The 22,150-nt window shown below is 39.6% G+C and overlaps 2 protein-coding genes and 1 long non-coding RNA gene across 4 annotated transcripts; 1 reads left to right on the forward strand and 2 right to left on the reverse strand.

Moving 5' to 3' along the window:
• Positions 1 to 25: 25 nt before the first annotated feature.
• Positions 26 to 6,804, forward strand: LOC111273005 (cysteine-rich venom protein). Of its 2 annotated transcripts, none has more exons than XM_022854691.2 (6): positions 26 to 172; positions 2,331 to 2,470; positions 2,706 to 2,933; positions 4,179 to 4,326; positions 4,805 to 5,056; positions 5,287 to 6,804. In XM_022854691.2, exons 1-5 carry the CDS (start codon positions 101 to 103, stop codon positions 4,928 to 4,930), a joined length of 714 nt encoding a protein of 237 aa, XP_022710426.1. In that variant the 5' UTR covers positions 26 to 100; the 3' UTR covers positions 4,931 to 5,056; positions 5,287 to 6,804. The 2 variants fall into 2 exon arrangements, with proteins under 2 accessions (XP_022710426.1, XP_022710427.1); XM_022854692.2 differs by lacking the exon at positions 26 to 172 and adding an exon at positions 1,814 to 1,914.
• A 2,281-nt stretch (positions 6,805 to 9,085) lies between these two features.
• LOC111273004 (phytanoyl-CoA dioxygenase domain-containing protein 1 homolog) lies at positions 9,086 to 10,531 on the reverse strand. Its single transcript, XM_022854690.2, has one exon. The coding sequence runs from the start codon at positions 10,156 to 10,158 to the stop codon at positions 9,295 to 9,297; it is 864 nt and encodes a 287-aa protein (XP_022710425.1). The 5' UTR covers positions 10,159 to 10,531; the 3' UTR covers positions 9,086 to 9,294.
• Positions 10,532 to 13,578: 3,047 nt separating this feature from the next.
• On the reverse strand, positions 13,579 to 17,673 carry LOC111273006 (uncharacterized). The gene is made up of 2 exons (XR_002687826.2): positions 16,805 to 17,673; positions 13,579 to 15,852 (listed from the first exon to the last, which is right to left on the reverse strand). It is a non-coding gene; the product is annotated as an uncharacterized LOC111273006 (long non-coding RNA).
• Positions 17,674 to 22,150: the final 4,477 nt, after the last annotated feature.

Raw genomic sequence — 22,150 nt, forward strand, 5'->3', positions numbered from 1 at the left:
ATATAGGGTCGTATAAGCGCAAAATGCTGTTGAGAGGCAAGCTTTAATCCGCTAAATCAAGACTAGACTTGTCGCGTTGAAAGGTTTACGCAGGTCTAAAATGCTACTTTTGGTTTACGCGATGCTATCGTTCATGTGCTTTGTGAATACTAAGGATCTGTGCACATCAGAGGTATGAAATTACTTTTGTAAAATTATCACGCGACTCCTCATCATAGCCATCCTGAGTGTATCCCGCATAGGAAATAGTGTTCACTAGAATGCCCATGAGCCTAATTCCAAATCACGCTAAAGCAACACCGATTGAATCTTTCTATGTTGATAAAATAAATCAGCTCAAAGGGCACGCGGTTCTACAACAGATATTGCACTTAAAGCTTATACATATATATATATATATATATATATATATATATATATATATATATTAGGTTTTTACTTGAGTAAATGTGGGACGTTTTTGTCTATACTTGGTATTAGAACCTTTATTGCTTTAACACTTATTAGGCCCTGAGACACCCCGTACGCATGCTCTTATTGTTTTTAAACAACACCAATGACTGATAAGATAATATACTGATCGAAGGAGCAACCAGCTAAAAACTGCAATGATAATAATACTAATAAGAAAATAATAATGATAAACTACAGAAATGTAGTATGAATAGTATTGAACATTGAGACAAAACATAAACGCCTTTTGCAGTTCTCGTTTTTCTTTTTGAAAAACATTAAAAAATTCTAAGCTCGTTTTCCAAAGCGAAATATGGTCAGGCCGTCCTACGCTTAACTTTATAACTTGCGGTTACGTCAGCCATGAATAGAAAAACACATTTGATCAAAAGGTTTAAGGCATATTTTGCTCGAGCTACTCTAATTACTAGAATTAATATGTCATACGATAACATTGATCTGTCATGACAACGTTTTCATTCAGATTTTCTAAAATGATAGCAATTGGTTTGCAGTAGCTGTTCTCATAATTATCATACCCATAATCCATATCTACCGTTTTTCGAACCCAGGTCAACATGATACAGCAAATACGTTGACAGTGAGATGTAAACACAATTTAGCTCAGGTACCCAGCTACATCAAATTTCAATTCGCACAACTTTAAAAAAGGAGAGCTGTGTGTTGCTTTGCCGCGCGGAGTAGTGTGACCCTGCTAAAATCACGCAAATGTAACAATGACCCAGCAGGCTAATCAACAGTAATATCACCTGCTTACCAGAAAACATATCCTCATCCCTGTACATTTGTGCTTTCATACTGGTAGGATTTAGTTGCTCACAGCCAGGCGTGAACTGCTCTTTAAAAACTCATTCAGCGACAAATATGGCTTGGCTTAACGATCTTGTCGAAGGAACCAAACGCGCGTTCCTCTAGCAGACGCAAAAGCTAGCTAATAATCCGTCAAGAGCGGCCGCTCATGACACCCAGCGCTATCGCCAGTTCATACCTAGCCATTTACTTAAAGCAAAAAAACTTTATAGTTACGAATCAATAGTGCGTACACGATTGTCGCTAGCTTCCTGTCACAAATACATGAGGAAACCCCTTTTATAACAGATTTAGCTATCTCTGGCACCCTTTCGATGTTCAAAAAGATTTGTCAGCATTTCACTCAAGCCGGCGTCAACTCCTATATACATATACATTTGTGACCTTTTTGCTACCAAATAAAAATTCTTCGCGTACACATAAGAGTGCACCAGAATCTCAAATACGAGAAGACTATAATTAGTATCTTGTCAACGCCGTACTGAATACGTGGCAATATTTCCACATTAATTTTACTGTTTTACACGTTGGAACCAGAGAAACTACAAGACGATACACATTTGCACATCCAGTGTTTACCAGCTTGGTCAGATGTTGACAGTTGAGTTACGATGGCAACAACGACCAATGGTAACAAACGGTGAATTTATCCCGCTCACTAATATTTTAATTCGAAGTGAACCGATAGCGTTTTTTTTTTAATATAATGTAATGCCGATATAGCTGTGTTTGTATTCCGGAGAGAGACGACCATTTTGAATGAGTATGGCGCTGTTGATTTCTATCTTACTTACAAAGTAGCTCTATTCAATTAAGAACTATGCGTTTATTGATTCCTAGCCAAATGGAAAATGTAAACAAGGTATATGTTTAAAGATGAACTGTATAATACAGTTTTATGCGGCTATCTCTAAGCGAGGATACTAATAAGGGGCATGACGTGGCTTTATAGCCGGACAATGTAAGAAATTTCATTTCAGGAAAGAACTATTGACCTGTTGCGGCAAGCGCTATCATATTAAGACTAACTAAATATACTTGGATAGGTACGTCAATACTGCTATCTTCAAAAGCGTCATCCAATGGCATGTGTCGGAACTTACGTGTGCCCTCAAATATCAGAAAATCAATCTGACGAAGAAGAACGTTTTAAGGAGAATATCGTCCGACTTCATAACGTGATCCGGTCTGTGCGCCTCCCTTGTTACAGCTTTGTTTGTTCTAGTCGAAAAACACTTCTGGACTGTACTATTCACAATGGATATCGTGCTGGAATCGAACCGTTCCATCAAATTTATTGTTTCTGATGCCGTGATTAAAATTAATTAAACAAAAAAAAAATCGCTACGAAAAGCGCTAGGATTAATTTACGAATAGTAAAAAGATAAACTAAAGTATGATCTTGACAATTTCTCGCACAGATCACAACCAGTCTACGGGCTGACTGCGGCAAACATGCGCCAACTGAAATGGGACGACCAATTAGAGCAAATGGCGAAAATAACCGCGCATCAGATCTGCGTCAATACCTACATCCAGCGCTTCTGCGAAGCAACGCCTAAGCATCTCGAAATGATCGGATCTAACGAACTTGTGCTGTCTGCTAACTTCAAACTTAGGATCAACGCGGACACTGTCATGGACAAGTGGTAGGCGACTGACAAACATTCTCGTCACAGTTATCATAATAATAGGTCAAAATAATTTAGAGTTATTTTTTTTTTTTTTTTTTTATTACATTTATTTGCGCTTTTGTTGAGTACTTTAAACTTTATAATATAATAGATCGTAAGTGTTTCATATATGACGTTCATTCGTTCATTTTCGGGTGGCACTGAAAATACTACATTCTCGTAGATAGACTCAAGTCAGAGTAGCAGGTTATGATGAGTACTCGACGCCCTATCAAAGCCTTCCAAGCAAAAGGCCAATTGGCTAAATCAACTGAACGAAAATTTAACATCGATCTATATTGAACCGCGTTGGATTTAGAAGGGTCGTTTGTAGCCTGTGCCTGATCAAAATGATTTTGGACGAAACGTTATGCTAATGAGCTAAAAAAACAGGCCATAGGCACAAAATAATTTGCTATCGACTCGTACATAGAGATTGATCGAGAAATAGAGCCTAAAAAGTGACTGAACGGGAAATGGTCTTATGACAAGAGGCGCCAAATAGATTTGTCCATATATGCAATGAAATTATTTCGCACAGACACCTTTTACATTACGGAATATATGATCCGAATTTCTGTATGGTCTATTTGTCTACCCTCGGGTCATAACAGCGACATCTTTCGTTGAGCGATTCCCTAGTCAGTTCTACAGAGAAATGAATCAAGACAGGACACCTCAGAATACAACTCAGCTTAACAGAAACGGCGTATGCGTGCACCTATGTCATGTTGAAACAACTATGTCGTGTTGCGTTTGTTGTAGGAGATGTCGTCGTTATCGACAACGTTCGACACGTCGTTGCTTTTAAAACGGAGAGAAACAATGTACTCGATGTATACCCCATACAAAACCTAATCGGGCTGGTGAATTGGAAGCATAAGTATTCATATTGAAATTAGGCATCATTATGATAGTTATGTAGGTTTCAGTGTAGTCTAGCCGGCTTTGGTGGGCATAGTGTTATTGTTGTGGATAAAATGCAACTCGGATGTGCCGATATAGCAAGGATCAAAGCCTTTCTTCCTGTATAATCCTAGGCTAGACAGAAAATCATTATAAAGAAAGCATGTTCTTCTCAGTGTTGTGACAAATTCACTGTTTCACCCTTCAACTTCATACGCTATTGATAATAAGTCACACTCAAGTCAAGGCGCTCGTTACTGCATACAGAGAGCTAATATAATGTCAGCTAATATAAAGTTTGAAACTCTCTAACAGGTTTAAGAAGAGAATGGAATATAACGCGACTAACCTAATTCTGCCGTACAACGGAAACAGATCAATACAGCCAGTGGCGCAAATACTTTCCGCTGAGACGCACAGCATCGGCTGCGCGTACCTACAGGCAAATAACCGAGGCCTTCAGGTATCCATTTTTACACAGTTAATATTCATCTAAGATTCTACTATTCGGCGAGGAGAAGTTGATAACTTTGACCAACGTAAAGTAACTTCGCTCATTCAACTCCAGTCAAACAGCAGTTATTGCTAACAAAACCAAATCTGATATCTATCTATCCATCTATCTATATATTGATCTAATAATGACCTGTCTGAAGTTCAAACGGGAATTAAAAGACAAAATTAGATAGCACGCATTAACAGGTACCTAATTAAAGTTTCCGTTGATCGTACCTGACCGCAAACAGGGATGAGTCTGGGCTAGTGTTTAGTATTCTGCAATCACAAACGATTTCGACTAATCGTACCCTTATTCCCTAGTGTCATCTGTCCTAGCTTGCTTAACGGCAAGCGCGCTATTCGCTGTCGAGCGATGATTTGTGATCATTTTTGTTGAGCCAGCGTGATGACATCGTTGCTTGTTTTGCAAATGTCCTTTTCAGCTACTTGTAGTCTGCAAATATGCCCCTGCTGGTGCGAATGTAGGCATGAATGCGTTCATTGTAGGTCCCCAGGGAAGCCAATGTCCGGTTAACACAAGCCGGACCCCTGAGGGTCTTTGCAACTAGGATCAAACTACAGTGTTTTCGTCTTTATCCTTTTTTACTTGCCTTTTTGTCTTCTGAGGTAGCAAATTAGCCATCGGACTAAGAAGCTCCAACATTACCGCATCAAATCTCCCATTCCTGTAAAAGGTAAATAAATATACACGCGTAAAATGATTATCGTCTGGCCTAGCAGGTTTTCTGTTCAATGCTAGTGTCATTTAATGGTAATTGAAATTCCAGTCGTGTTTTCAGGCATATTTATTTGATAATGGTGGAAATGCTTGTTAAGGTAGTTATTGTAGATATCTGATGGAATGGCCAACGCGGTATAGGATGCAATGCTTGAAACATTAAGTAATTTTTTTTTCATTTCACAGGAAAAAGCACTTTTCATCCTGTTGATATTTTGGATCTTGCAAATATAGAAATCCTCGAGACAAGGTTCCAGTGTGCCCATATTTGAGCGAACACTTTGAACACTGAGTGTTTACGAGTGGCACAAACTTTGCAAGCCTACATATACATGTTACCATTGCAAGTCGCGGTTAAACTCTAACTGGAATAGTTTTATATTCAACCTTTCTAAAGCAATAAAAAGGCTGTAGAAGTTTTTCAGGTCAGCATCTATGAAACGTACAGGTACTATCTCGCAAACCTTTAAGACACGGCGATGTTCTGTGTCTTTAACGAGATAATCCAAACTAATGTTATTATAGCTATTATATATGCCAAATACAAGGATAGTTAGAACAGCTCAAAGCATGCTTTGCTTCTTAAGAATCATGCGGAACGTAAAGTAACTAAGTTTAACTTGTTCATTTTTGTATTCACTCATAGGAAGCTTATACGGGAGAATCTACAGTCAATTTCAAACAAATATAATCTCTATGAATATATTAATAAAAAAAAAAAAAGACCACACGCCTCTATGACAAATAAGCGGTAGTTTATTGTAGTTTGAGATCTAGGTCATATAGCAGTTTAAAAATTACGCGACGCCAATTTTATCGGTAATAGATCTACCGTTTACCGCGGTCAGTTTAAGCTAAGAAATAACTGTGGGCGTCCAGGAGTGAATATATACATTGGTTAAATGCTTCTGAGCAGTAGACATGTTGTAGCCGACGATACTACAGAAGCCTCCGCACTGATTCCCCTCTGGTAACCCAGCACCTAACTGTTCATCTAGTAACAAAACGGCGAGTCTATTGTCAGACTGATTACAACAATCAGTTGCCCGGCGCAATTGCCGTAAGGCTCTTGTGATTTCGAGGATATGCTTCTTACGGACGCTGTGCATAAAATGAATGCCGATGATTCCTAATTACATGGTATTTCTGCGATCCTCTATTGACGCGCTTGCGTGGTACTGCGAGGGTAATGATATGTTAAGCTCGGTCCTAGATCTAGTTTTGTCTGCCTATGTTTATTGTAGAAGCTCTAGTCGCAAGTTGTTAGCTAGTGAATTGCGAATGTATCCTAAACTCGCAGGGATGGCAAAGCTGATACGTAGCCAAACATTGCAGTTATGGTACGAATGGAATACGAAGGAAATGTCCCATACACATGTACTACAAAGGCACATCGCCGGATAGGATTCAGAATGAAATTTCCTTAGGATTCTAGTTGTGGACACTAATGCAATATATGACGTATTTAAGTAATCTGTCGTGTTTAGACCTACCGGCTTCCGGTATAAGTGTTAGTAGATAGACAACTGACATAAATACAATGGATCAGTGCTAAACATAGCAAACTACACACGTAGCAATCTATAAGAGTTTTTCTCTATATGCTGATATAAATATATATATATACATATATATGCTTCGCTAACAAGCACGCATGCCCTTTTTTATAAATAAATATTAATGTTAAGTTGTGCTTTTTGGAAAGCATTAATGTGTACTGTCCCAATACAATTTCAGATGTGTCGGATAGTTTTGGTTGTGAACATACACTTAATGTACTGATTTTCCAAGCTGCAATCTAATGACCAACTTGCCTGCTAAGATTGAATTAAAAGATCTACGGAAATACACAACAGTGCGTTTATATCCCATGACAGATCGTTCCTAAAGCTGACGTAAATGTTCTGGATGTTTGTTTTTCCTGCCTGTTATACACTACGTCAAGTTGAGTGCACTTGCTTAAATAATTAGTTCAGACTTACATTTGTTTCTCTCTTGATCCTGATTAAGTAATTTTTCTACCGCGTTGCAGATGCTGATAGTCTCAACGAGCAACTCCTTGCATACACCTGGGACACCAATACACAGCTCTTAATTTACAACCAGTTATGAGCGATAGTGGTTGGCATTTGAATGATCAAGAGCATAATTCTCCTTCATTGTTAGGACGTTATTGTATAAAGAAGAAAACATGTATAGACACTTACCCACTATAATCCTATAGCAGCCCTTTTAAGCTTTTTGGATTTTTTTTTAAGTTTTCCTTAAAGGCTACGTCAATATGAATCTTAGAGTTTCGTTGCAGTTCAAAAAGATGCATAGATAGTTATAACAGTATTTGTTGGTTATTTCGAAAACGTTTGCAAAAATATCTCTACTTACAGAACAGGTTTAAAAAACCAAAGTAAGCAAAACATTTATCTTGTATTACTTCAAAAATGCATGCAGATTTTTTTTAGTTGAGTTTCAACTTAATCTTAAATTTAAAAAAACAGGCCCGTCAAAGTTTTGCTATGTCACTTATTAACTTAAAGAACTCAATTGGTCTTAAGAAACGAGCAGATAAGCGTTTAACTTTATTTTTTCTATTATAGCATGATGTTCTCTATGTCAATGCGGTTTAGGTACTTCATCAAGAACTGGCTAATTATTGAAATATTGCTCCATAATGTGACTTCCAGACTTGTTCATACATTTACCCATAGTTACAGATGGGGGAGGGTGAAATCAAGGTGGAAGTGCATTTTTCAAATTTCTAGGAAACGGTTGGTAACAATCTGGAAGTGCGATGTCTGAGTTTACTTTAGGATACTTTTAGGGATCTTTAGGATACTTAGGGAGTATGGCCACGGATGTTTGCTCATACGATGTAAAGCTGTAAAAGGCCACTGAATCCCGACCTCCTGAGACAAAGAGGGAGGTCAAGCAGGCGGAGAAAAGGTGGCCGAAAGAAGTTCAAAACTCAGCGCATAAATAAACACCTTTGAGGGTCTACCGCATTAGAACACGCTTTACTTCACGAGAATAAGTAAAATTACAACACTTAGACTGTGTAAGCCTTGCAGCTTTGTTTTTGCTCATAATGCGCCCGTGTCCTCAGGCTTCGTTTCTCTAGAAACTTTGGATAACCGGTCGAGTGATACATGTTAGTTCGTTCATTGAGAATTGAGATCTATCTCTGTGACTTGCCACTTTGCGCAAGAGCAGCCTTCTCTAAAGACGCTCATCGTACAAATGGGATATTTTGCGAATATCCTTTTGCGAAGTTTAACATAAGCACAGGTAAGATACGAACATTTCCTGCTGGGATCTAGATAAATCATTCATTCATCACTATCTAAACTAATCTATAGCTATACTAGAAGGAATCTGGCAGAATAATTTAGAAACACATGAAAATGTTATAATAGTTAAAAACACGAACTGGGTTTAAACATTTGCTGCGAATTCTGTCTACTTTCTCCTCGTTCTTACTATTTTCATTCATATGAAAGAAAAAAAGTACCCTTGGAAACTCTTGACCGAAAAGTAGCTTGACGCTAAAGATTCGCGTCTGTATAATTTTTGAAATTACTCCTATAATGGGTCTACCTAAGTTTGAATGGCTTTAACTTTCGGAAAGCTAAGAAATCACCCTACGAAAGTTGTATCTAATGCACCACAAAAAGCTTCCGATGAGGTATATTCACTACGTACAGGTCATCATTCAGATAGATTGTATGAAAAATGAAATGCGAAGGCCACTTTGTTTTCTATCCATTTTGAGTCCTATTCCTTTTCAAGATTTCGAAAATCTATGAAATCTGGAAATCATCATAGTAGTCTGCAACTTTTAATCTGTACAGCGTTGAAGGCTCAAAACAAACCTGAACGTAGTAAAAAAACAACGCTGTAAATTTGAAGACATTGGATTGATGCTGCTTAAAGTTTCCGGAATGTTCTATATAGTATTAATTTCAATGTACAATAAAGTTACTACTATGAGTGCCAGCCTTATCGTAACTTGTTTTTATTTAGTGATTTTTTTTCCTTAAAAATGCAATTTGAACACTTGAAAAAAAAAAAGTATCTTGGAAAATTGTACCTAACATGTCCGGTGTTTCTTTTTTTTTCTAAAAATTTCGATTTCAACAGAAATATATTTGCAGCATTTATTTCACATATGAAATAAATTATCTATTTTGCATTTTAATTTTAGTTTTCGTATAGTTTCGTGAAGGGCAGTCGCTTTGTTGGCTGCAACCAGTTATCAAATGCGTAATCACTTTCGTGGATGTCGATTACATGGAAGGTATATGCAGGCCGGGGTTTGTCTGAATAATTTCGTTCACTTTTATGCACCACACGGCCGTCAATAAGCACAAGCCCACCAGCAGGAACTTCTACCGGGACAAATTCGTCAGGACGAAAACTACGCTGTTCGCCCGTGAACTTGAGCAGCGTGCCTTCACCTTGAGAACGTACCATACGACGCGTTACATTTTCGGTCTTATGTGAGCCTGGGATGTACCACAGGCAGCCATTTTCGGGCATTGCTTGATCGATCGCAAACCACAGGCCAACAAGCTTGCAGGGGTCATTATACAAGAAGGTGCGATCCGTGTGGGGAGTTACTTGTGCGCCAATGTTCGGATGCTTAAAGATATACATTGACTGGACAATAGCTGGCTGAACAAACCCTAAACGACGCACCAACTGTTTGATCGGTGATTTGAATGATATTTTTCGAAATACTGGTGAATCCCAGTGAAGCGCATGACCAATTTTGTTCAGAGATCGGTCTTTGGGAACAATCAAGTTTCCTCGGCTGTCTAAAGCGTCCTCTTCAAAGAAGAAGCTGATACGGTCGGCCGAGTTTAAAAAATACTCGTCGTGCAGTTTCACCTGGTCATATGTCGTTTTGAACGCGGCTTTTTCCTGTTTTGAGACATCAAGACCGTTAATGAGTCTAGCAATTTCATCCTTGATTTGGTAGAGTTCCTCAGTGCTAAGAAACTTCGGAATTACAACACAGCCTTCTTGCTCAAACTTCATCAAGTATTCTTGCAAGTCTTCCATATTGAAACTTTTATTGTCTAAACAAAATTATTACGGTGTGTATTGTCAGCAACGTTCAGTCGCTCTCTCGTCGCTGGAGTAACTTATATAAAGTGTAACCATTATCCACTACAATTTGTTTGCCAACGAGTGCAGCGCGAGCCATTGACGACAGCGACTCTTTTTCGCGTCCTATTATTCGTTCTTAAGCGACTCGCTCTTTTCCTGTTCGCTTGGTGTTTCTGCCCAACACTCCTGGCTTGTTGTGTTCCTCTAGCGTTGAACATCGCCTGCGTCGTCCATCCAGAGGAAACAACGGCGTCCTCTCTGGTTAGTCGGCCATTTCTTCTTATTACTGTGTTTACACGCAGAGGCCGTGCGCGTCGCACAGAGACTAAGGAAACAGGAAAATAATAATCCCATGAACAGTTGCGTTATCGCAACAGGTAAGGGAAAGGCTAACAGTGAGTAACAATTAATCATTAAAGTATGATGACCGATACGACGTTAAATCGGGCTGACAAGATAATAGAACACACTAATCTACCGTCAATGGACATATTCGTGATTAACGAAGAGTTAAAAATGATTTAAAAAATCCGTTTTTAATGAATTGATCCATAAATAAAAAGACATATAAATTGATCTATTATCTCATACAAGTTGTGGGTATAAATCGGGCTCAAGCCCGAAATTCGGTATTCTATCTACAGAACATTCAGTGCTGTTGTAGGTGCTGTTGCCAGTGAACATCGGATACGAAGAAAGTTCATTATACATCCAATTATCACGGGTTGGCTTGGGAAAAAGGTGGAAAAATTACTAACAAATAAAACGGATAAAACCGAAAATGTTCTAGGCGTTATTTTTCCACAGAATCTTATTTTCCCTAAAATATATTCCCTAAAAAAGAAGATTTTGAAGTAAGGCTTATTTAAAGAGCACAAAGACAAAAATGTTTCTTTACTTTGCCCCAACGTAGGTACACATGTACTTCTAATAAGTCACACAAGGTTTTGTACTGCACGACATTTTGACTTTAGTTGCTACTGTAGTCGATATCTAGCGACTCGATAAGCAAGAGAGCTATCGTAAACATATTTATTGAAGTATTCTCAAGTTTCAGTTAAAATGTTCTTTAAAAACTACTTACCACTCTCAGTTATAGTAATATAGAGAATATTTTTCAGTAACTTTTATGACACAAATTTTAAGAATATGAAAAATCACCGAAGGATGTCATAATAAAAATACTTTCTACGGTCACTTTTTATTGAAAGTATCAGTATCTCGACGATTTTGAATTAAATATAACTTTGAATTTCGACTCTCGCCAGAAAATGCACAGCGGATATGCTGCTAGATTGCGCGCCGGCAAATATTTCCCTTAAACTTCATTTTTTTCGAGATTAACTAAAAGAATTGATCTCCTAATTACCTCTACGTATACAAAATTTAACTTAACTTGAAAGGTTCGTCTATTTTCCTCGCCCATGAGTGGGAGGAAATGCTGAGGGTACCAAAGAAAGGAGGTATTTAATAAATGCGCGCGTATCTGGTGCGTAGGACAAGACATTCGCAACAGGCACACATAATATATATAAATATTTGTCAATTAATTGAAACCATATTTGGCCAAATAGATTTATTAATAACCAGGAATTGCGCTCACTTGGGAGAAGCCATATGTTCAGAACTCAAGTGTGTTTAATAGATTTAATTACCACGGTATAAGACTTGATGAATTTATCGATCCTGCATATTCATCTATCCGTTAATATACTAGTTAATTCTGAGCTATTACAGTAAAAAAGCGGTTAGGAACGTGCTCCTTAATATAACCGTTACTTGAATAAAAAAAAGTTTGGCAACCTAAAGCTTTCCTGCTCTGCGATTTATAATGAGTGAGTCTTAAACGATTTTGTTTGATTCCTTTAGCCACGCTTTAGTAGTGCAGCTAAAAGGCCAATAGCCATTCCGACGTGCTAACAACGAGGAACATTTTCCTTACTCGCTGTATCGTTTATTGAGAGGTTGTAACTTTTTCCAGAATATGCGTGTAAGCCGATGAACTGCCTTAACATGGAGCAAAGGTTAAGAACGCGTACAAGTCTCTAGATTCGATCCCAATTCCCCTTTACGACAGCTCCCTCTTATCTTCAAAGAATCCAACGGCTATGAATCTTTAAAAGCGCGAACGATCCCGGACATCAACTCCGTATGTTACAACACTATTCCAAAGGTTATCCACCAAAAATTACCTTCCAGAGATACATCGGCGATACCCGCCAAGCTGTGATGCACACGTGCCTCCTTAGAATATAAGTAATAAACAATCAAATAAATAATTTTACATCTATATCTATATACAATTAAACGAGAGTTTATATATCCTTCTGACACAATTGCATTGCTTATATGTCATAGACAAATAATCGAAAAAAAAAAAAGATTTTTAATTGTTTTTCCGTTAAGCTCATATAATTTTCACCACTATGATACCGTTAATATACTCAACGAAGTATCATCCCAACTATAGCTTTGCTTATCACTTATCATCAAAATCGCCGGATAGGTCGTGGTACAAAAGGTACAAATGTCAAGGTCCAAAGAGCTAGACACATAACAATAGTTCCACAAAAACAATCAACCAGTAAGACGAATCGTGCCTTACGGGTTATTTAGGAGCACAGGAAATGGTACAAAATTGCGTTATTAAACCCTGGACATACGATTGCATCAAAGATTCGTTGAAACTGTCGCGCTTTTTCAAGAGTAGCATTCTGCCGGCGACTTTGCTCTGAAATAAAGGCTTTCAAGAAACTTCACAGCGACAAATATTGTTCTTCATGCAAGTATTTCTTTACCATTATGCTTCACTTCAGAGACGTCTGACACCGCACACAGCAGCACGAGTTTTGGGTGACATCGATAGAAGGTAAGGCTCTTCGTAGAACTTTGGAGTGACGCTCTTTGGTGAGGAAATCATAAGGCACCTGAACGACGGCAGAAGATTTTGATGTACGTTTTTCAGAGAATGGGCATTGTAAAAGGTACATGGAAAATCGATAAAAATAATGTAGAAAAAGTAGAGACTGAAAAACAGGGCCGAAATCAGCACGGAGTACCGGGGCGATGTAGTGTTGATTCAAATGATTGTTTTCATCGGTCGTTCAGTAATCGAATGTGCCTTTCGACATTGCCTAGTTATTGCGACATTTCCATTGAATAAACATTTCCTGTCGTTATTTTAGCATAAACCTAACCGTTTTAGTTTTCTAAGAGAAATACTAAGTTAACTTAGCTGTCGAGATCTAAAGGTCTAGTTCGGGCGCCTCGAACTCGGTGATCGAGGCCGATCATCAGGCACATTTAGTAATCATCAGGTGTGGTCTCGTGCGTAATTTTAGGTGTAAGTGATAATAATAATAACTAAACAAGTAGACTGACTTATTACTAAGACGTTTATTTCCGTTTATTTCATATATTATATTTTTTACTTATTAATTACGAATGACGGGTTTTATTAAAATCGTCAGTGTCCTTAGTATAGATCCACCAGTTGAAATAGCTCACTTGTATCATCGACAAAGAAGCTGCATTGCGGTCCAGTTTGGATCCTCAGTTGTGGCCTTATGAAGTGTAATAGCTTGCAATATATCGCGTCTTTTATACTTAATTTTAGGGCCTCTTATCCAAAATAGCTATGCACAAGCATGCGATGTTGTTCTTGATTGAAGAGGTACGAAGAGACACAGACGCTATGGATTAATAATTAAAAGCTTGCGATCGTTTTCCTTAGCCCTGCGCGTAAGCGACGGTTGATAGCATACAGCCATTGTTTAAGCGGCGGACAACTTTTTTCAGGCCACAAAAGCGCTATCTGTTTAATATTTAAATAACGTTACTGGTACTTTACAGGCTGGCACGCAGCGATAATACCAAATATACTACAATCAACAAGTAAATATACTACTGTAGGTTTTTTGCAGAAATGTTTGCCTTCGAATCCTGAATTATCTGTCCTGAATCCCCTGAATGATATGGAGTGATTCGTGCACGTCGCTGCATGATATCGAGTTACCTGCCATCTGAGTAGCTATACGCAGCCACTAGAAAGAGGTTCCTTTTTGGTTGGAAAGGCTCCGATATGTTTCATGTAAAACGCTGCTTGAAGTAAGGTGTAATTCTGCATCAATTGTCTAGTTCTAAACGCTGATGTGCCTTTATCGATCAAAGTCTAATTTAAACAATGCATAACAAGTCTGGGAACAACGTAGAATGAGAAAAATGTAATTTGGTTTTTGGTATTACATAAAAGTATAGACGACAAACTTCAATTGTTTAAGAGCTTGACAAGTTCATTTGAAGTGCGGACGACTACGAAGACGTCTGTTGTTGACGGCACCTGAAAAGATAACTCATAGCCTAACAGTGACTTACAGAACGCGGCTTAAGTAATTGCCCCTCGAGACCTGGTTTAAATTATGGTCTATGCTGCATCTCTACAGACAAAATACAGCTTTCGTACGATGAGTTCAAATTGTATGATGGCTTTCCAACTGATGGGTATATTACAAACGTCCATTACGTCCAAACAAATTAATCCAATTTGAGCGGACGACTCTTAAAATATAAATCTACGAATACTATACTTTACCAACGAATATTAGATCGATTTAAAAGTTTATTTTTTAGCCGTTTCGGTTCACTATAAAGATTCGAATAAGTTAACACATCCTAGTTCAGGTAGTACCCTTTACTTTCTACAACTTTCTTCCATCTTTCTGGCGGCAGCCGATCTAATAAATCTAAGTAAAAAGGCTTCACATTTAGAAGCGATGCATTTTTTGATTCACTCGTAAATTTCGGTCCCTGTTTGAGACCACGTTGCATTGACTGACCTAAATGATATTCAATGGAACGATGTCCGGATTGTATGTTCGATGAAGTAGGGTTTTTCATTGGAGAACTGTTAGCGTTTGTTAGGTTATTAAAGAAATACGCAACGTAACGTTGTCATGCCCCAGCATCATTTTTTACTGCCATTGGCCGGTATCAAGCTTTTTTTTTCCGATCAAATTCATCACCCAAACAAATACATTGATTTGCATAACAGTCTTAGGTTTAAGAAGTTTCTAGTATAACACTCTATATGCAATCTAACATATACTAGAAAATATATGCCCAATACCCTATAAGCAATATTATATATACCCAATCTTGGATAGTCTGTACAAGTCTGCTAAACACACAACTTTTAACCAAGAATATTTTTCCATTGCGTCGAAGTGAAAGACTCGAATCAGTCGCCATTTTGGGGGTGTCGCACAGAATCAATCTCTCATCGCCGGCAAGGATCTTGTGTGTAAAGGTGATGTTCTTTTCTATCGTGTAAGCAACGAAAGGTATATTATCAAGTAGTTTTCTCATCATTCTCATACGAGAATCTGCTTTCCCTCCTTTTTCGATCTTTCTTAGCGCGTCGAACGATTTACAGCAGTTATCTGGATAACTTCCAGCCGTGCAAAGAGTTCCTAGATCCTAAAGAGCGCCCGCAGTTAGTTGTCACGCGCTTCCTCTCCTCCATTCGGAACGTGCTTTGACGTGCAAGTTGAAATCTTCCATTCAACACCAGTTAAACCAAACTGGTAAATGGTAACGCTGGGTTGCTTTGTTTTCGATTTCGGAGAAAATATTTTTGTTTCGGCGCCACTGTTCATGCATAAAAAAGTGAAGCCGACAATATCGAATCATTATTTCGAAAGGCAGCATATTAGCGAAACCAACGGAGCACACACACCTCACAGCTAAAACGATTGTTCCAGTCAGACATGATTAATCGGTGTGATGCTAGCCCCAGTTGTCGGGTCCAGTGAAAACTTACTGCTCAGCTTCTATCTGTGTAATACAAGTCAAAGTAAAACTTGACGCTTCCTCCAATACAATGAAACTTTGCATTCTTTTACCTAAATGGTTTTCTACTTAGCAGTTGTATAGCCGGATGGCCATGACATTATTTACCTCTCTCAAGACATACCGACCGAGGTTTCGCTACAAGGAGCTCTTTAAACATGAAATACACAGTCAACTCTTTTTCAGGCCATCTAGAACGTAAATGGTTAAAATCATCAACCTGTAACAAACAGATAGCGCCTAAAGCATAAGCGTGTTTTATCTGTCATCATATATTTGTGTGCAACCATGACCTCTAATGATTTTTCAAAGAAAAGAGTCTTTGTCTATTTAAAAGATATGTGAACTCTAGAATAGTACATTACCTTTATGATAATTATTATGGCAATATGTAGGAAAATGATCATGGTGCTAGTTTTCTTCATTGTACACATTTTAGGTGCTATGAAGAGATCAGAAAACTAGTAATAGTCAAGTCTCTAATGCAGGCCTTTCCACTGACTGCGTAGTGATTTCCAAATTAACAAAAGGCCATAACGGGCTGTCTAGAGGTACGATGCTTAGCAACCGTTATCGGAGAGCGTTGCCCGAAACGGAAGTATCTACCATATTAGAGTTAGCATTAAATGACAGTATCACCAGTAAAAAGTCTAAATTATATTTCCTATGAACGCCATCATCTCTTTTTACAACGAATCCCATATGTCTGTTTTCGTAGGCGTCTTATGGATTATATGCCCCAGTCGCTTACCTTATTTAGCTTGACACACTTCACCTCGTCCCTGCAGCATTCGCACTTCCAACGCATAGACGCTATGATCCGTAAATAAGTGGAAGCAAAACGCTCCTCTTCTAAAATATAGGTATCAATTTTGCTACGCTCATTTTCCGGATATTTCCCCACGATACGCTACTATGCACACCCGTGCTACGGCGAAGGATACAAAAGCAGCTCTTACAGGTGGCGGTCCAGACAGGGAACAGGCAACTCGTTTCTGCGTACTTAGGACCCTCCTGTCTTCAGTATTCAATGAGTGCAGTGAAATATGAGGACGACACGAGCTGGCGATACAGCGCGAAACTGGTGGCGCCCTCTAGTCAGCCAGCTGGCAATCGTTGATTAGATCGCCAGGCATGTTTAACTGTTTACCAGCTGATAAAGAAGAATGCCCTTCAGCTCTCCGCTTTCTGCTGCGGCCATATAACTATTACTACTGTCTCTTTAGAATATCTTAGAAAAAAAAAAGACATTTATCTTTACAGCAGCGCAGTACGACTATACAACAACCAATTGAAACTAATGAAATATCAACTAGTTGAGTACGCTGCTGGTCTGTTATAGCTGCCTGTTACCGTGAACGAAGTATTTCCGCGCGTCCAGCAACCAATGGAGCCTTGCTCTCGGTCGATCTGAGAAAAGGCTAATGAAAAATGACGCTTGAGCTGTGATACTGTATCGTTTATACGTTTGTGCCGTCTTCTGTCTAATCGAAGTCTGCTTGGTTATTGGCGGTACGTGACCATTCCGGCAATGCAGTACAAAACTGCAGTGTGCCTATATACTATGTCCTGTATAGACTATTAATAAATTAAGTTAAGATCCTCATAGAAACAAGCAAATCCTTCTTATTCCCGCAACTGAATTTCTATCTTGCTATCTATCCTAAGGTATTCGACAAACGATGCCTCTTGTGATGATGCCAACCTATCATTTGCAGAAGAGTATACAAGCGGTTATTGTTGTTTCTGCTGCTGCACAGCACGCCGAGCACCTGCGAGCCGACCAGCCTGCCCGGCTACCTATTTGCTAGCGATTTTACCTTAATAAACCAGGATCAAGCGTCACTTTGTCTCTGGTGGTGATACCACTGCTTCAGATTCTAGCATAACTATGATCGTTACGACTATAGTTGAATAAACGACAGAAGCAAAAAAGCAACGGCGAAAACCGCATGCATTGTTTTGGTAAGCTGACGATGCTAATCGTTGAACATTAGCGATTCTTATATTGTTGGTTGGTATTTTTCTATTGTAACAGTTCTAGGACAGACGAGCCGCTTCAGGTACAGCCTAGCTGTTGACCTGCCTTAGCCGCGCTGGATGATTGCCCTAATGGTTCAGTGCGGTATATGTATGTGTCTATCTAGCGCTTCTCAGGCTCTTCTAAAGAGCCACCGATGAGCGACTGTATCGGGCGCAAAGTTGCCGATCGATGTTAGACGTGAACATCGTGGTGAATGTCGCTTCAATCGCTGCAAGGACAAAAATACATAGTAGGTGTATACATAAAAATAACCGACTCGCTAGTGTATGCTTATTGCCCTCACAGACAACACGACGGCATCGGCCTGTAATGTTTTGAATAATCCCTTCTCAACCTAAGGCAAAAGCTGGGTCGAAATTAAGACGAGAAAAAGCTCACAGAAGAAGGGTTCAAAGATAACTGCGGGAGAAAAACAACGACAAATTGTGTCGCCTATATTGCCATGTCTAATTTGAAGCTACTATGAAGGTAATGAACTTTCCCGTGGCTAGTGGAGATCAATAGTGACCCTCGAACTTCCTGGAATTAGTGCTGTGAGCTTCATCCTATTCTTTCTGTAGAATCCAGGGATTATAGTCAAAACCAACGAATGAGTTAGGCCAATCTGTGTGTTGTGCAAACATCTAGTATAATGGAGCAATCACTTAAGCACGTATCGAGGAAGTTCTCGATTGAGGAGCGGTTTCAGTGGCGTTCCGAAGAGGAGCGACACCTGATCGACAAAGCCCTCGAACGAGCTATGGAAGAGGACATTGAGATTTGTTCGTCCGATGGACAGCTAGTAAGGTCTCACCGATGCATACTAGCTGCCGCTAGCCCATTCTTCCATTCCATGTTTAAATCTGGCATGCGGGAATGCCGCGGCCAGGTCGATCTGCATTTTTCAAGTGAGCTCCTGGCATCTCTGATGAGGTTCTTGTATGAGGGTCGATTTGAGGTAAGCGATTCGACGTTCGAGCAGACGTTCCTGATGTATCATCTTTTCGAGCTAAGAGCAGCACTGGCCTTTATAGGAGACCTGATGTCTGACACCGTGGAATGCGATAATGCGCTTGAGTTGTATGACACGGCAATAAATTTTGGTATACCACAGTTGCGCACGTCGGTAGTCGAGTTCCTACTTTCGGTGCCTATTTTTGAGGTGCCATTTGATAAGTTCCCTTTCGACCTGCTTGCTGTCTTGCTGGACAGGGACGAATTGCGAGTCGAGCACGAGGGACAGGTCGTCGAACTTATTTTTGCCTGGGTCAACGCCGATGCTGATTCGCGGAAAATTCACCAGGACGCCTTACTTCATCATGTGCGACTACCCCATCTTCGTCTCAGCGAAGTAGACTCATTTCGTAACCAGCTGGCCCATTTAGATCTTTTTAATCTGCTTACAGAGAGCAACGACTGGCTCGCTGATGTCGGTAAAAAAATGCTTTCGAAGAGAGTTCACAGTGACGTCCATTTGCACGGGTTCTGGGCTGAGGATAGCTTGTGTGAATACAGTTTTGAAGCTATGCGCCGACGTAAGGTTGAACAACCTTTATGGATGTTCGACACCTCCCGATACTTTATGATGTGTTCATTTTTAGGCAAGCAACCGAAAATTGAAATCGAATCATGCAACCAGGACTATTTGAGTACGACGAGCCTCGATGGACTAATCATCCGTGAAGACTGGACTAAGCGGCCCAGCTATGTTTTGGGACCCGAGCTGCACATTACTCTCCACGATTCTCTGAGACGTGTAGCAGATATGAAAAGTGAACTAGACAGCCCCGACTACGATATTGTCTTCCTTAAGGTTCCTATAGCTCAGAATGGAGTAACCAGTCGCCGTAGTGAGTGCAAACGACGCGCTTTCATCTTCGACTTCTACAGGGCGAGAGTGTGCTGCGTTACCGAGCATGATGGTGAGGCAATATTCATTGTTGGCTCGCATGTAGGCGTTGAGGACGAGCCTGACGTATTCCTTATGCGAATCTGCCGATATAATCCACGCATAGAACCCCGCTATGGCGACGGCCTGCAGGAGCTAACTTGTGACATTGAGTTGACAAAAGACTATGTGCCGGTTTGTTGCCTCGTTACCGAGAATAAAAAATTGGTCGTGGTTTCGCTTCATGACATAAAGATCTACAGTCTTCAGGGGGACTCGCAAGAAACCTCACATGAGTTCTCGATTTCGCTCGAATTTGAGATTGGTGTCACGGCATGGATAAAGCAAGACACACTCTACGTGTATCTCGTCGACAGAATGAAAGACGTATTCGATAGCACTGACGGCGAAGAAGAGCCGCCCAAAATGCATTTCATATCCGGTTATAGTATCAGTAATAATTTTGATAAGATCTTCCAACATAGGTTGGACTTCCAAGAACGAAAGATTGGTTATCCAAAGGACATCCGATCAATAATTATCCGTGACACAATCTACATCATGTACAAACCAATTCCCCAGTACAGGAGTCCCCTTGCTGAAGGCTTTTACATATACCGTTACGATGAGGACTTGCAGACGATGACTAGCGTCGACCGATTCGAGGTGCTTAGGAAAGCGAAGTGTGACCGCTTTCCTACAAATGGCGCCATCTACGAACGCGACCTGGTCACGTTATTGCCTACCGATATGATGCGTTGTGAGCATACCACGCTACTTGAGGAATTTTGTCACCGATGTTCCTTGGACGAGGCGTTAGAGTATGATCCTGTAAGGTTGGCCTTACTAAGAAAATATTTGGTGTGACTGACGCAATCCAGACTTTCAAAGCCTACTGGCACATATTTCCACATATACACTTATGTAAGTACAAAGTATAAAAGGATTAATTGCACGACTATTTTATAAGCCGTTGGCTCATCAAGTATATCCAATGGTCTACACTTTACAATGTAGACATTCTGTAAGGGCTTTTAAATGGCTGAAGAAAGGCCGACAGTGCTTGGAACTCATTTACTTTCTGATATAAACCAACAGAAAAAACACCGGTGCGATTAATTCAAATACGTCCTGTTTGACTAAGGTCAACAGGGTAGAGAAGACGATGTTAAATGATGACATTGTGGCTAAGATCGAGGTGGCAAGGATGGGATTTTGTTTCGTCTTCGACCAGTCCAAATTGATAACTCTAGGGCTATGATAGGGATTATGTATATGCGCACGTGCACGATACTTATAATCAAGCGATACATTCTCGAGCCTGTGCGTACAAATGTAGCAAATATTTGGAGGTCCCAAATGGACAGGTATATATATATATATATATATATACATACATGTAAAAATAACTTACAGTAGTATTAGTAGCAATAAAGGGTACAGGCTGTAATACTTGCCCCAATGATCAGCGTGTTCTTACTGATGAAAATAATTTGCGGTTTTTGGGATATGTAATAATAAGGCGTTTCTAGCTAGTGATAACTTTATAATAACTGTTATCCGTGCCTATTCTAAGTACGCATCCGAAACTAGACGTTTTGTTGAATCGTTCCCAGTTACAAAATTTAACCTAAAAGTAGGAGCAGCAGCGTGACACGAATTGCATACGCCTACTACGTGCCTATCGCGCAGTTGTCGTGACATCTTGACGAACAATTTCACTGAACTCGAATTGGGCCCATCAAAGAAACGTTAGGATAGTTAACAGAAACTAAATAAGAGCGAAGTTGGCGTAAAAAAATCAATCCTTTAATCGGTAATCGGCTGCCCCTTTTTCACCTCGACCTTTTTGCGATGGACAGACGTTAACGGAGTGTGTGCCAATGTTCAATCGACATATTTCTTGTGAGTGTGATAATATTCGACTTTTAGAAATAAAATTGTTACGGAAAAGCGTTTCGTATGAGGCAGAATGCAGTTGTAGTACCTCACTACATCGAAAAATTCGAGGACAGCAAAGTTCGTTCAAACATGCTTTCGAAATAGGTATTTGCGCTATCAATTTTGCCTCTATAAAATAGTTGCCGTAGGGGTACACGACCCGCTTGTCATAGCAGAACGTCATTCATGTCCGGATTTCTTTTCACAACAGTGATATTCTAGGTCCAAATGTCATTTGTCCCAGT

This window comes from Varroa jacobsoni, unplaced genomic scaffold, assembly GCF_002532875.2.
Source record: "Varroa jacobsoni isolate VJ856 unplaced genomic scaffold, vjacob_1.0 contig04223, whole genome shotgun sequence".
Taxonomy (NCBI): Eukaryota; Metazoa; Arthropoda; class Arachnida; order Mesostigmata; family Varroidae; genus Varroa; species Varroa jacobsoni.